The 14,005-nt window shown below is 39.5% G+C and overlaps 1 protein-coding gene across 8 annotated transcripts in view; it reads right to left on the bottom strand.

Annotated features, from left to right (window-relative positions):
- The window catches only part of naaladl2 (N-acetylated alpha-linked acidic dipeptidase like 2), a 445,610-nt gene that overhangs the window by 132,243 nt on the left and 299,362 nt on the right, over positions 1-14,005 (bottom strand). For all 8 annotated transcript variants that reach the window (XM_084354597.1, XM_084354602.1, XM_084354598.1 and 5 more), the window contains 2 exons: positions 9,687-9,779; positions 869-1,056 (listed from right to left, as the gene is read on the bottom strand). In XM_084354597.1, coding sequence (XP_084210723.1) covers positions 869-1,056; positions 9,687-9,779 — 281 coding nt within the window. The remainder of the gene's footprint in view (positions 1-868; positions 1,057-9,686; positions 9,780-14,005) is intronic.

Raw genomic sequence — 14,005 nt, 5'->3', positions numbered from 1 at the left:
TGGATACTCTCTGGCCACACCACGACCCAGCCTCCCGCACCCCTGCCACTGCACTGCATCACCTGGATCTTCTGTGCCCCGCTCACCTGAGCCTCTAACCTGTGCCACTAGGAGCTAACTGCAAACAAGCCCAAACAATAACATGATGGAGAAGGAAGAATGTGGTAACACCATGCTATGATGTCTATAATGTCTCTAATGCATTATTACCCAGTATGAACGTTCCTATAGTGCGTTATAATGCACCAATAGCACTGTTTCTATCATAGTTGTAAGCACTAATGGTGATTTTAATGAGCTATAAAAATATTATAACGTATTACAACTATGTGGATTTTAATACACTATGATCCTTGCAACAATAGTGAGTGAGCTTCAGTTATGACGTATTAATACTTGATATTACAAGTCATCAAAAAATGCTTTACAATGTACGATTATTGGTATAAAGCATTCTGAATATGTGTGATTGCTTTTATATAGTAAAGCAGATAAATCTTTAGTAAAACAAATAACTTAGGCACACTATAATGCATTAAGAGGATGTTATTGATGCATTATAGACATTGAAATTGATTATACAGCGCTACATGTACATTTAAACACATTGTAAGTATGTTCATAATGTGTTATAATGTGTTATACACATGGGCTTCATAGGAAGTGTGGTTCCTCTGTGTGTTTGTTGATCCTTACACAGTATGTACTGTATAATGGTCTGGTAAACATGTTGGTTGCCTGTCACTTCTGTTAATTGTGTTTCAGGCCATGCCTTCACATGCCTCACTTTAAATCATTTCCGGAGCCACAACCTTTGGTAACCCTGAAGTGACATTTAATGAAGCAGATTGCCATTGTGCTCGCTGACCTTTCCCCACTCATAGGACCCGATGTTCCCCAGGGCCGAGCCTCCCCACGAGCAGAACACAGTGGTACGGTCCGGCACCCATCCTCGTTTGGCCTGCTCTGTCAGCGCAGCGATGAGCTGATTCATGATCGCTGAAGCCCCGCCTCCCTGGTCGCTGTCATGACGACTGCCAACCAGCACGTAGCGATCTGTAAACAAATAGAAAGAGAAGATAAAGGTGAAGTGGATATATTTCTTTAACAAGCAGCCGAGAGGGCAGATATGAAACAAGTTTCTAGTTCTTGTCAAAGCAGTTGTGGTGATGTTGTTGAGTATTTGTAGCAGTTTCAGTGTTCATTCTCCACAGTATAGACACACTTGTACCAGTTGTGCTTTCCCGCTGTCACTTCTCGCCGACAGCGAGTTGACACACACACACCGCTGCCGCCTCGCCTCCCTTACTCATAGCGCTGTCTTCTCATCACTCGTCTTATTCGCTCCATTTTGTTATGGTGTTATAGCTCATTAAAGGTGGCAAGTGCAGAGGCTTGGCGACAGGTGTTGGTTGACACAGAAAACAGCATTTTGAGGCAAATGAACAAGGACACAAGCACGCTCGTATGGAGGTGATGCTACAGAGCAGGTTTATACTCAACAAACTTCCCGAAGCACCTGATAGAAACGACACACCAACTTCTAGAGAGGATTTTGATAGTTGATGACAAGTCCTATTTCATCATCACTGAAGTATTAAACAAGATGGCCCAACAACCTTATGGTGATAAGTGCATTGTCCAGTTGTTGCCATCTGTAATTCTTAAAGCTAAGCTAATCCTGCTCAGAGCTATGAGGTTTGAGACATCTCAGCAGAGTTTCAGTCGATAGGACCAAATAACTGGTCTGAAGGCTCTGGATCAGAGCAGAATCCAACGTGACTCTGGGTGTTTATTCCTCCAGAAGGTCCGGCTCTGCACCAACTCTCTCCTCCAAAGCTGGCCGGCTCTGAGCTGTTGCTGAGATGCCGTTGTGCTTTACACACAGTACACAAGTCTTCTAATATTTATCTTTTAAGACGAATCTAAGTTTTATTCTCTCAATGTTGTCTTTCAATCTTTCCCCATGTTATCAAACATGGAATCAAGTATCGATATTTTTCATGGTATTGTATGAAAGTGAGAAAGTTAGAAATGCTTTTCACAACAGACATTTTGACTTGTCAGAGCAAAAAAGGGTCTTTTGTCACTTGCTGCTAATACCATTTACTGACACACACTTTCACTGATTGGACAGATTAATTGCACCAACAAAAAACCTGCTACTGTTGGGAAACGGGCGAGTAACGAGGGAGAAAAGGCAGCTTTTCTCTTTACCATCACTTGGATAATATTCTACATTCATTTTAGGCATCAGAGGCAGATTTAAAATGTGAATTCAATAAGGAGTGCGAGGTGTCCTGGTAATCTCCGGATGTCATGGGAACGAAAGTGGAACAAACTTGTCCTCCCTCTATATGTGCTTACTGTATGTACTCTCTATATTTATTGTATATTTTTAATTTAAGGACATCAAAACTCAGAAACCCTGAAACCTTTATGAAATAAATGTGATTCAGCTGTACAGAGATTAATCCTATTTACAGTGTACAATCCTTCTTACTGCTTTTAGAGTTTAATTCATCCCTTTGAATCAGTTTGACCTTGTTGCATTCAACTTCGGGGACATATTTGATAACTGAGAGATTCATTTATAAACTTATCTACCATTAACTCTTGGTACAATGACACTTGAACATTTTCATTAAATGCTACATTGTTTGGGAAGATGGCATGTTCCTCCCCCTCTCTTTTTTGTATGAAGAGGGTTACAGTACGCTAAAGATATCAGACATAGAATCTATAGGAAACTCAGTAAGAGCAGGAGACAGATGAAAAAGGCTCTTACGAAGAGGATCGTTGTGGATATATACACTGAATGCTACCAAGGTTTGAATGGGGAACTAGACTTTTCTCCTTTATTATAACGTTTTTTCCTCCCAAGGCATCTGAGGCCTTAAAAGTCTGGAAAAAGTTACTTTGGGCATTTGAGAAATGAGTAATTGTTGCTTTTCTGAGGTTTGAAGATTTTGCGTATGTATATTATTTTTAATCTTGCTTACTGTCTGTGATATTTTTCTGCTAAACATGCTTAATCTTTTGATTTTAACTGCCTAATTATGTGACTACCAACCTGCTCATACTGATCATGTCACCTGTCTGTCATGTGGTTATCTAGACCAATCACGTTACTGCTCACCTGTCAAAGAACAAGAACAAGATCCCTGAACTGATGAGCACCAGAGTGACGCCATTTTCCACAACCGAGCACATAACTTCAGACACTCTGAACAGCAGACATTCATAACAAATTATGCATTTTTATATATATTTTTTTATATATATATTTTTAAATGGAAATGCACAACACCATAGCTCAGTATCACTAAATAATAAGAACGGCGCCTAAGTGTGATTCTTCATGGAAGCACACTCACACAGAGGAACACACGAACATGAATGCTCCAGGCTTCTTTGTATGCCTTACATTCTCAACAAAGACAGCGTGTTGAGTATGGATGCACAAAGCAGCTTCCTGCGGGCAAAGAGGAGAACAGAGCCAAACCTCATCACTCCAACACAGAGCGCTGATGACTTTGTTTGAGGAAAGAGGTGCTTAGAGAAGCCTGCTAGCTTAGCCCAAGAATCTGACAACATATTATTGCACTGAGAGCGGCTTCCAGGGTAAATCAACCATTACTGTAAACTGCTTTAAATCAGTCACATGTGAAAGAGCAATTTGCTTTATTTTTCTAATTTTTTTTTCAATCCGAATACTTATTGCTCAGAAGAGATTAACTCACTAAAAGTTAAATGAAGCATTTCTAAGAAACACTTACTAATAAAAAAAACAAAACATAAATAAATGTATGAATCTGTGCTCTTGCTGCCCTGAGGCCAGGAAACATCATTAACGCTTCAGCAGGCACCAACTAAGGTTCAGTGCAGTTAATGGTGGGGAATTTATTTCCTTTAACTGAAATTGTTTCAAAGCACTAAATATAGTTTGACTTCAATGGTCATAGAGGTGACACAGACCCCTGGACAAACATGAAACCATCAGGTGATCAGACTAGGAAGTGTAGTGGCTGCATCTAAAGACTGGTGTTCATTAGAAACATCAATAAAGAATTAGATATTTAAAGATTTTGTATCTGAAATTAGTTTGATTTCAGTTGGTAATGTGTTCCACAGTTGACAGCCTTTTATGGAGAAAGCCGATTGTCCAAATTTAGATCTACGATGCAATATTAATTTCATTGCCATTCACCACGCTCCTTGTCGCTCTGTTACTGTCTTGTCTTTGGATATATATGTCAAGATGCTCTGGGGCTAGACTATTGATTCATTTGAAAATTCATACATTGTAAATTGAAAAAACAGATATATGTAAAGCTCTAAAGTTAAGTAGATTGTATCTTTTTTAGTATCTGACAGTGACGCCACCGGACAGGCTTTTTATCCATTATTTTCATGGCCTGATGTAAAGTGTTTGATTGTGGACGGTGATGCTCCGTACCTTCCCCGCGTATATGATTTGGCATTATATAGACAGCTGTATCCTCTGATCACAATATTTGGAATCTCTTGGGCATGAATACTCACAAAACTGTACTCAAATATGTTGCTTTGTGTTTTTTTTTTGGTTATTGGTTCCAACACTATCAGCATGTAGATTTTAAACTAACCCTTTTTATTTTTTTCATTGTTGTACCCCTGTATCTTACGCTATCCGTGTATGACTTTACTGTTTATTACTGGCATATTTGAAAGTCTGAAAGGTTTGGCCGACGAGCCAGTGCATTGTTGGTTTTGAGATTTTTTTGACAACAAAAATTGCCAGCCGTATCCTTGAAGTGTAGTCTACAACATTTGTTATTTTTACTGCCAAACTGAGTGAACTTACACAACTCAACTCACACAACTACATACAAGGTTTTTGAAAAAAATCAAATTTTTAATTTAGCATCGACCAGGAGAAGCTGGTATTGTAAATGAAGCTAACTGATGTTGGCATCTTGATTTGAAGTTCATTTTCACATTTATTCTCTATAATCAAGGGCTTCGTGTCAAATTTAATATGAATGTACTTCATTGATTAATTACCTGTTTAGGATTCAGTAGGAATCATTCAGTCAGCCACATTTAAGCAACTATAAATATTTAGCTAATAAGAGCCAATGTTACAAATGTAATATTTCTCTTACCTGTTACACCTTCTCCCTTTGCTCCCACAGTTGCCCTCAGGCCTTACAAGCTAATCTCAGAATCATGTTAATTTAATTACAAGACCATGAAGAGATCTGTACAGGTATAGGTAAGGAATATAGAACTGTGAAGTGTTCTGTGTGCATAAAACTAATTATTTCATAAGGTGTAATCTAAATTTATATTAGATTGATTATTTGGTCAGGCTGGCTGCCATCAGTTTGTTGCAGATTTATCAATAATTTGAGAACCAGTGTCACTATTACATAGATTGTCCACCAGAGAGCAGTGAAAACTGTAAAATGTTTGTAAAAAAAATACATCCCAAAGACATTCATATCAAGATTATTCATTTGTATTATGTGTTTTTTGTCAAAATATTAGTATTTGGACTTTTGAACCCGCAAAATTGACATCAGCCCCTCCCCCCTAAATCCAGTATTGGTCAGTCAGAAAGAAGCAAGTCAAGTTGTGTCAAGCTCCCGAAAGCTCTATTTTTAGCAAGACATGATAAATTGTATAAATGTGGTTAACAACACATACTTTTAAGAAGTCTCTCTACATTAAGGCATTTACATTGACTGTACACATGGACGGTGACGAAAACAGTGTGAAGAACAAAACGCTCTCCATACTGTCTCAACTTCTCAGATTCCCAATTTCGGATAGAAACAGCAATCACTGGATGCCATCTGAGTTTTTTTGTGAAACGCCCCTCTGGCGAATGTTATCTCATGTGGTGTAACAGTGCTGCATTACAAAAGAGATAATCATATCAACACTACTAAAAGGAGGCCAGGTGAAGCTTTTTTTTTCCAATGCCACTTAAAAACTGATGGTTAATGGTCAGGATTTTGAGAAATATTGGGAACAAAAGCACCACTAACTTCCATTTAAGAACTAGTCCCACTGAGAGTTATTTAAATGAGTGTGTTGAGTACCCTGCCATTGGCTGTGTAGTAATAGTTTGTTAGTTTTATGCTCTTGAAAGACACCACAGGGCTTCTTTCATGTCGCAGTTTGTCCCACCTCATAAGCAAACAGCATTTTATTTGAGCATTGTTTGCATACAGATTAATGCAAAATAGCCCTCTTTATTGTTGAGGGCTGTATGACTCAAACCTTGCATGAATATTCATTCTGTTCCAGGTCGAGATGAATGAGCGCCGGAACCGACATATGATCAAACGCCAACAACCAGTTAAAGTGTCTCTCCTTCCGGAGATTTGTGGCCCATATTATCTGCTTTAGTGGTCCATTATGGCTGCCTAATATCACACGGTAAATCAGCAAGGTAATTTTCCACCAGTGACTGGGCAGGACAGGTACAGTTGTAATGCATTGGTACAAGTAGAGGGGAGGGTGAGAGAGGACATCTACTGTGGGGGGCGAGGCAAGGACAAGATGAAGGGTCTCTCTTCTGCAGAATGACAATTAAAAAAGGATAAGGGCAAATACAGCTAAGCAAAAGAGGGCTGGGGTGCCATTTAAACATTCAAAGGGCAGAATATGGTTGGAAATGACCTGAGCTGACAGGGGAGGAGAGCAACACGAAGAACAGATTCATTTAAACAATATTCCACTGTGTTACCTCCCAAACCTATTAACCTTGTCTTGATGGAAAATTAAAATGTTTTTATGTTTATAAGTCATTCAATATGTCACAGATGGCCTGTAGTAAAAAAAGCTCTCACCTAAAATAACCTAAAAAGACAGGAAAGGACAGGAAGACACAGAGCAACAGTGATGGTAAAGTTAACTACGGATCAAATTGTGACATGTGATTTCAAGGTCACAACCTGCAGAGAATGATGACCTCATGTACAGAGCTTTTTGAGTATCTTTCACTGTTTTGCATCAACCGCTCTCATATTCTACCTTCAGCAACCATTTTCCAGCAGCAGTTGGAGACAGTTTTCAGAAGCAAAGCTGTACGTCATCGATCAAGCACCAGATGACAGGCAGACAAAGTCAGACTCTAGCTGGTGAATATAGTGGAGCATTTTCTAGTGAGAGCAGTTATTTCCCTGAGAAGTTGGTGGAGACCAAAAACAGAGCTAAAAGGGTTCCAAAAAGGGCCTTTTGGATTCATAAGATAAAAACTGCAAAAAAAACATGCCTAAAAACATAATTACTGGATAACACAGTCTGTCCTCATCAGAAAAACCCTGGAAAAATCTTGAAAAACAACCACATAGGTCAACTGTCAAAGCAGCTTATTATCATATCTTGACCTCTAGTGATTGTGCAGGTATTACGGCAGCAAAGGAGGAAGTCAGATCAGGGTGGATGGTCAGGTTAAACAAAAACATGACTTTCATCCAGTAGTCCAGTATGATTTGTTGTTCGTGTCCAGTGTGAAACCAAAAGTCAACAGTTATTTTAACTTATTTATGTAGTTAAGTTACATCATATACATAACGTAACTTACATACGTATTACTGTTACAAGTTATAACATTTGTTACTTTCACCCAAACCACAATGTTTTCCTGAACCTAACCAAGTAGTTTTCTTGCCTTAGCACAACCAAACTACATCATTCACGTAGGTCCAGTACACCTGTCGCTGGTGCACTGCAGTAGGGACGATAATATATGTAATTTTGGGAGTTACTGGCAGTTGACCTGTTCAGTTGCTTAGGTAAGAGGATGCATTGGCTCATACTGTTGCCATAATAGCTTTATCATTTCTAAAATTGTTTTTTGTTAATTTCTTCTGTCCCTTAGTGGCCAGAAAAATCAATGCTTCATGGGGCTAAGATTTCCTCCACTTGGGCAGCAACATACAATTATGTTCATTCAGGACGAGTGTCCTGCTATATTTTTAAGTTCATTCATTAATTCAACTCTAATTGAAGATAAATTACTACTTTGGTATGTAAAGTATGAGAAAATAACCAAAAATGAGCTATTTTCCAACTGAAAACCCCAAAAGATTCCACTTACTATGATAGGAGACAAAGACAAGTAGAAAACATTCACCTTTAAGAGGACGAGGCTACATTCTTAGCAAGCCTCTTAGTCACCACACACACACACACACACACACACACACACACACACACACACACACACACACACACTTTACAATCATGAGCATGTGTAAAATTTAGCTTGAAGACACAAACATGCACAAACATATTGTCTTACCGAGTTTCTCTTATGGGTAGTCTTGTCTAAAGTCATTAACATGCTAATGTAAACACAGAGCCTGTTTTGTGGGTTGTGTCATATCGACTTTTTCGAAGCCATGTTGCTCAGATTACATGTATTTCAGTAGAGGTTGTTATCTGGAGAAGGAGTGGATGGCGGTGGCGTGACAGCTAGGTGAGAGGGACCACTGTCCGATACCAATCCGTTAGGATTTTTTCAGTCATGTTTGCGGCAACACAACAGGTGTATAACGCCAAAACATGATCTTTTTACTAAGATTTGTTTCAGTGCCTAAACCTAACCTGTAACCACAGCATTGTCACAACATAAAATTGAAAACTAAACATAAAGAAGCATCAAGTTCCAACATATTGGCTACATATGAAACATATCTGTGGTTTGCAGAAACAAACAATGTCGACATTTATTCTGGGTTGGGTTGATAGATACTTCTGTAATATCCTCAGTAGTGTTTTGCAGGTTCTCCTTTGCTGTATTTTGGGATTTCTTTCTTTTGTTCCATTTTGAAGCTTATTAACGAGCCAGAAGTTCAGATGTCTAATCATGAACACAGTGAGCTGAGTCATTCTTAGCGCCTCCTCTGTTTAAAATACACTTCAGACTAAGAGTATTTGTGGAACACTGGACTGGTACACCTAGTTCCTTTAAATTGTTCCTGCACTGTTTTTATTTAATTCATACACATCATGGATTATGCTGATGATGGCAGGCCATTATGGTGGTAGAGCCAATTATATTATTTTTGGGTGCAACTCAATTTTTTAACTGAATAACATCAACATGTTTACTGCATCTGTGGACAGTGTGACTAATTCAGCTAAATCTGAGAAACCAGAGAGGACAAGAGGTTAAGTATGATTAAATAGTCTCTGTTCTTGTGCCACTAGCTCGCTGATACAGTAGCTTTAGCAATACATCCACTGAGCCTCGGTAAAGACTTCAATCCAAGTTTTCTTTTATCTGTCAGAGCATTGGATTTATTGATTGCTGTTGGGATGTTGAGAGATTCTACACATATAACAAGCATTGTTGCTGCTCGTCTGACGCTAAATTTAGACAGCATCTTTTTTTTGTTGACTAAAACTAGACTTAAAGGTGATATTTGTAAGAAAGGTAAAGTTTTGAGTTTCATTCCGAACTCGTCAAAAACTTTGATGCTTTGGGATGGCGGTCGACCCTACCTTCAATCCCAGAGTGTCAGTTTTTGACTAAACCAAATCCAGATTATGAGATGGTTTAGAGTGACTAACTGAGGGAATGCATGGTACCGTCATACTTCTGTCTGTCACTGCCCTTTCAAATACTGACATATTGAGACAAGGAGCCTTAAGACAAAATGTTGAAGCATACTGTGTGTACACACCTGGGTTCCTTTTTCCTTTCAGGTATCCCACAACATTGTAGATTTTCTTGTAGGACAGCTGGTTTCCAACAGTCAGAGTGATCTTCTTTCGTTCTAGGAAAAAGAAGAGACAAACTTTGAGATGAGCTACGATGATTCTGTTTGACAAGCTTTGGCCAGTTTGAAAGCTGTTGCTATGCAAGCTGTTGAGTGATATTGAATCCAAATTCATCCCCAGTGTGATGATACAGGAGGATACTGAACCCTTATTTTTGTTAGTAATCACCCAGAGAGAGGGCAGAAATGAGAAACAGCACAGCTCACAGGCTCTGACAAAGACGCTGTTGCTGTTTAAGCTTAAGAGTTCCAGACTGGGAGGAAAACAAACTAAAATCAGAGGAAAGCAGCGGTAAGTGAAAATCTTCCACTGTGTGCGATTGCTCAAATGCAGGGTGAAAAATAAGTCCAGCTTCCAGCCAATCAACCGGTTAGTTTCCAGCATCACTGACTGATTCATCCAGTCAGCAGCCACTTTGTCCTTAAAGTGCTGATTATATTTGAACCCTATCGCCTACGAAACATGTTTTATACTACTAATACGCTGCAAACTATGTTATGTCAGAAATGTTTTTGCAGCTTGGATTACTTTCATCTGCAATGTTTTTCCAATACAGATAGTCTGTCATTCTTCTACTGCAGAGAGGTCTGAAGTATGAGTGAACTGAATCGTCTAACATTCTGGGAAAATAAATGAAATCTGCTGATAGATAACATTTGACAGCAGAGAACATTTTTCAGATGGGTTCGATACAATTGTTTCCTTGTTATGCTGGTAAAATAAAAACAATTAAAAGCAGGTATTATGTTTCCAGAAAAAAAAAAGTCTAACTGCAAATCAGTTGAATATTAATGTATTGAGACAGGGTTTCAGGAAAGACAGAGGAAAGAACAAGTATAGGTTAATGTGTAACACTGGTGTCCAACATGGCTTTCATAAAGGTAGAACTTCACTCTATGATGTCATGTTAAAACTGATTAATACAATTATTAGCTAACAATCATTATGTTAATGTGAATAGTGGAGATGCACAACTCTGGCCTATGGGTTGTCCATTAATTACAGATAATGGACATCTCTTTGAACAGAGAGAATTACTATAAGACCAATAGTTTACATTTTTATATGTTTTGCGATCAAAATAATCTATATATAATATTGTTTTTCACAAGCCATAACTCTGTTTCCACACTGGAAGTTCACTTGCTCGGTCAGGTCAGTATCCAGTGCCCATACTCTATGGGCTGCACAACAAAGAAGAGGTATTTTCATACCCGGGAAGTCAAGCGCTTTTGGTTTCAAAAGCACCACTGAGCAGCTTTCATAGGAATGAAGGGGGCTCCATCTCCAACACTGTATCCCGGGTTCAATAAAACATCCTTGGTATTCACATAGAACATGGTTTCATAAAATATACAGTACATGTACAGTTAGTACAAACACAGACACACACTCCCATACACAGTATTTCTATTCATCAAACTCCTTCTGTCTCACTCTCAAGGAATAATTGGATTATTTCAAGTGGATGAGAGTTGAATGAGAGCTATTCACGCTCGCGCACACACACACACACACACACACACACACACACACACACACACACACACACACACACAAAAGCTCATTACTAAGAGGAAACCTCTTGTCATAAGTACCATTTGCACTGCTATGCTTAGTGAGTAAGCCAATAATGCATCAGCCCATCCTGATCAGAAACACGACCATGTAGGTCAACTGTGTAAGCAGCTTATTACAACCCATATTTAGGTTTGTTGTTAGGCGGGCACCTGTAGTGGCAGTAGTAAATATTTGAAGTAGTATATAGGGAAAAGGATGGGGGTGGATGGCTCGTGGACTTTCGCTCAGGAGACCGCTGTTCGTATCTTATGGAAAGAAAAAGTCAACGGCAAGTTCATTGAACTTACCACCGTAGTTATGTTCAGTAAATAACATAGTTATTTAACCCAAACCACAATGTTATCCTAGAAAAAAAATACGTTTTTATACACAAAACCTAACCAAACTGCGACCATACAACCAATATTCAGGACGCCTGCCCCTGGTATGTTGCATTGGTCATGTTGCTTTGGGAGTCGCTGACAGTCGACCTCTTCAGCCATTAAGTACAAGTATGTGGTGGATGTATACACATTCCTGTTGACTGAAAAGAGCTGCGATCAAAATGCAAGCTATGTGATGGATTCACAGGTTTCAGAAGATGCCGAAAAAATGTCTTCACATTTTTTAGCCACAATACATCTTGGCCAGAAACACTGAAAACATCATCGTGTTCATCTGATGTTTAGATTAATAAAGAAATGAGGAAGAATCAAAACGACCTCTACGAGAAACAATGTCCTTTATGTCAATGTCTAAAATGCAAACTGCAAAATAAGAACACACTCAAACACACACACACACACACACTGTACAGTGACTGTTCGATGCGTCTGACAGAGCAGTCACTGGATATTGTGTCTTCCAGCTCTGCTGCCTTGCTGGACGGCTGTGAGCTCTAGGGGGCCTGATGGCTGGATATCTGAGGGAAATACAGACGAGCTGCCAGTGAAGATGTGAAGCAGGGGCCTCAAACCGTGTGTGACAGAGGTCCCCTGCCTACAGCACAGCACTACAGCATGACAGCCCACTTTTCGCCGCTCCGCTCCCGCCCTTCTTCCCTCCCTGCCTGTCTCCTCGCCCTCCTCTCGTTCCTGTTTAATACATTATAAAAATTCACTGCTTTCTCTCATAGGCGCCACATAACCCATTTATCACTTTTGACACTGGCACAAATGACTTTGGCTAAAGAGCAGGGATGGAACATGTGGCCCGTTTGTGTATTCACTCTGCAGACGTACGCACAGAGAGCAGCGAGAGAGATTTGTCATCGAGTAATTCCACCTCATGATGAATGGGTTTATAGATAGCGCTGCCGCTACAGGTAAGGGGTGACTCTGAGTTAAGTTTTGAGAGTTTATGAAAATATTTACAGGGACTAAAGTACATGTTTGATTTGCCTTTTCCAGCTTTCATAGATTTCCATACCCCTTCTTAGTAGGTTCTTCCTGAGAGATTGAATATTATTCTATCTGCTTCTTATACAATAACAGCAACACAGTGAATATCAATGGCAGAAATGTGTCCGTGAGTCACTCAAATGAACAGTGAATTGGCCAAAGGTGCGATGTTAAGGTGCTTTTGCCCCATTTCCTACTGATGGATTTCATGATTTCCCCTGTAAGCAGCAGTGTGGCAGACTGGTTAGACAGACAGGTCCTCCCCTTGCACCGCCTTTCAGTCTCTGAAAACAAGATAGTTAACCCCTGTCTGCTCCGAGGAACATCACACATGACTGACCCAGAAAAAAGAACTTTTTTGTCCAACAAGTCCTCTTACAGAAATTTACAATGGCCTTCCCAAACAACCTACATTATTCTTACAAAAATTATTTTAACCGTTTACTGATCCGCCTCCTCTTTGGTGAAGATTTGCTCAAAGAGAAAGTGAAGCATTTTGGGAGTTTGCTATAAACCTCATGTCTGTGTATTCAGTGATGACTACCTCTGCTGTGCTTTGTGTTCATGCTACTTACATTACAAACATTACACCTGCATGCATGTCAGCATTGTCAACGTGAGCATATGACTTGTGCATTTAGCTTAATGAAGCGCTGTACCTAAGCACTGACTCACAAAGCAGCTACTATAGTTGCAGATGCTTCGTCTTATTCTAACTTTGGACGAAGCCAATGCTTGTTCTCTCCCTTCCACCAACAGTCTTTATGCTACTAGCCAGAGACACTGCACGTTAGCAGCGGGCGCATGAATAAACTGTTGTTTGTCAATAAATGTGACGTGTAATCAAACAGGCTGAAGTTTAGTTGAACATGACAGCTGTCATTTTTTGGTGAGTTTTTTTCCCTGCTGGCTCAAGTGAGAGAGTTTTCTTTCTTTCTTTCCACATCTCTCTTTCATATTTCACATACAATGTATTAATCATATTTCAGTGGGGACATCAACAACTTTAAAATACAACCTATTGCCACGATAAATGAATCACACGCAGCCCCAGGGACCCCCCCCCCCCCATTTAAAACATAAATGCCATCTAATGAAAAGAGCTGATATATAATCACAGTGTCTAAAATCGGAAGCGTCTCAGCGCCGTTATCTGCAGGTATTAAAAGCAGAGTTGAGAAGAAAAAGCCGTAAGTGAATGTGAGAAACCTGCACACAGCAATCAATAGCGGTGTAATTAAAGGGCCTGGGAGTCCTTTCTA

The sequence above is a fragment of the Pagrus pagrus genome (assembly GCF_965226575.1).
Source record: "Pagrus pagrus genome assembly, chromosome: 6".
Taxonomy (NCBI): Eukaryota; Metazoa; Chordata; class Actinopteri; order Spariformes; family Sparidae; genus Pagrus; species Pagrus pagrus.
The sequence above is the reverse complement of the archived record's forward strand: the minus strand, read 5'-3'. Positions and strand labels throughout refer to the sequence as shown.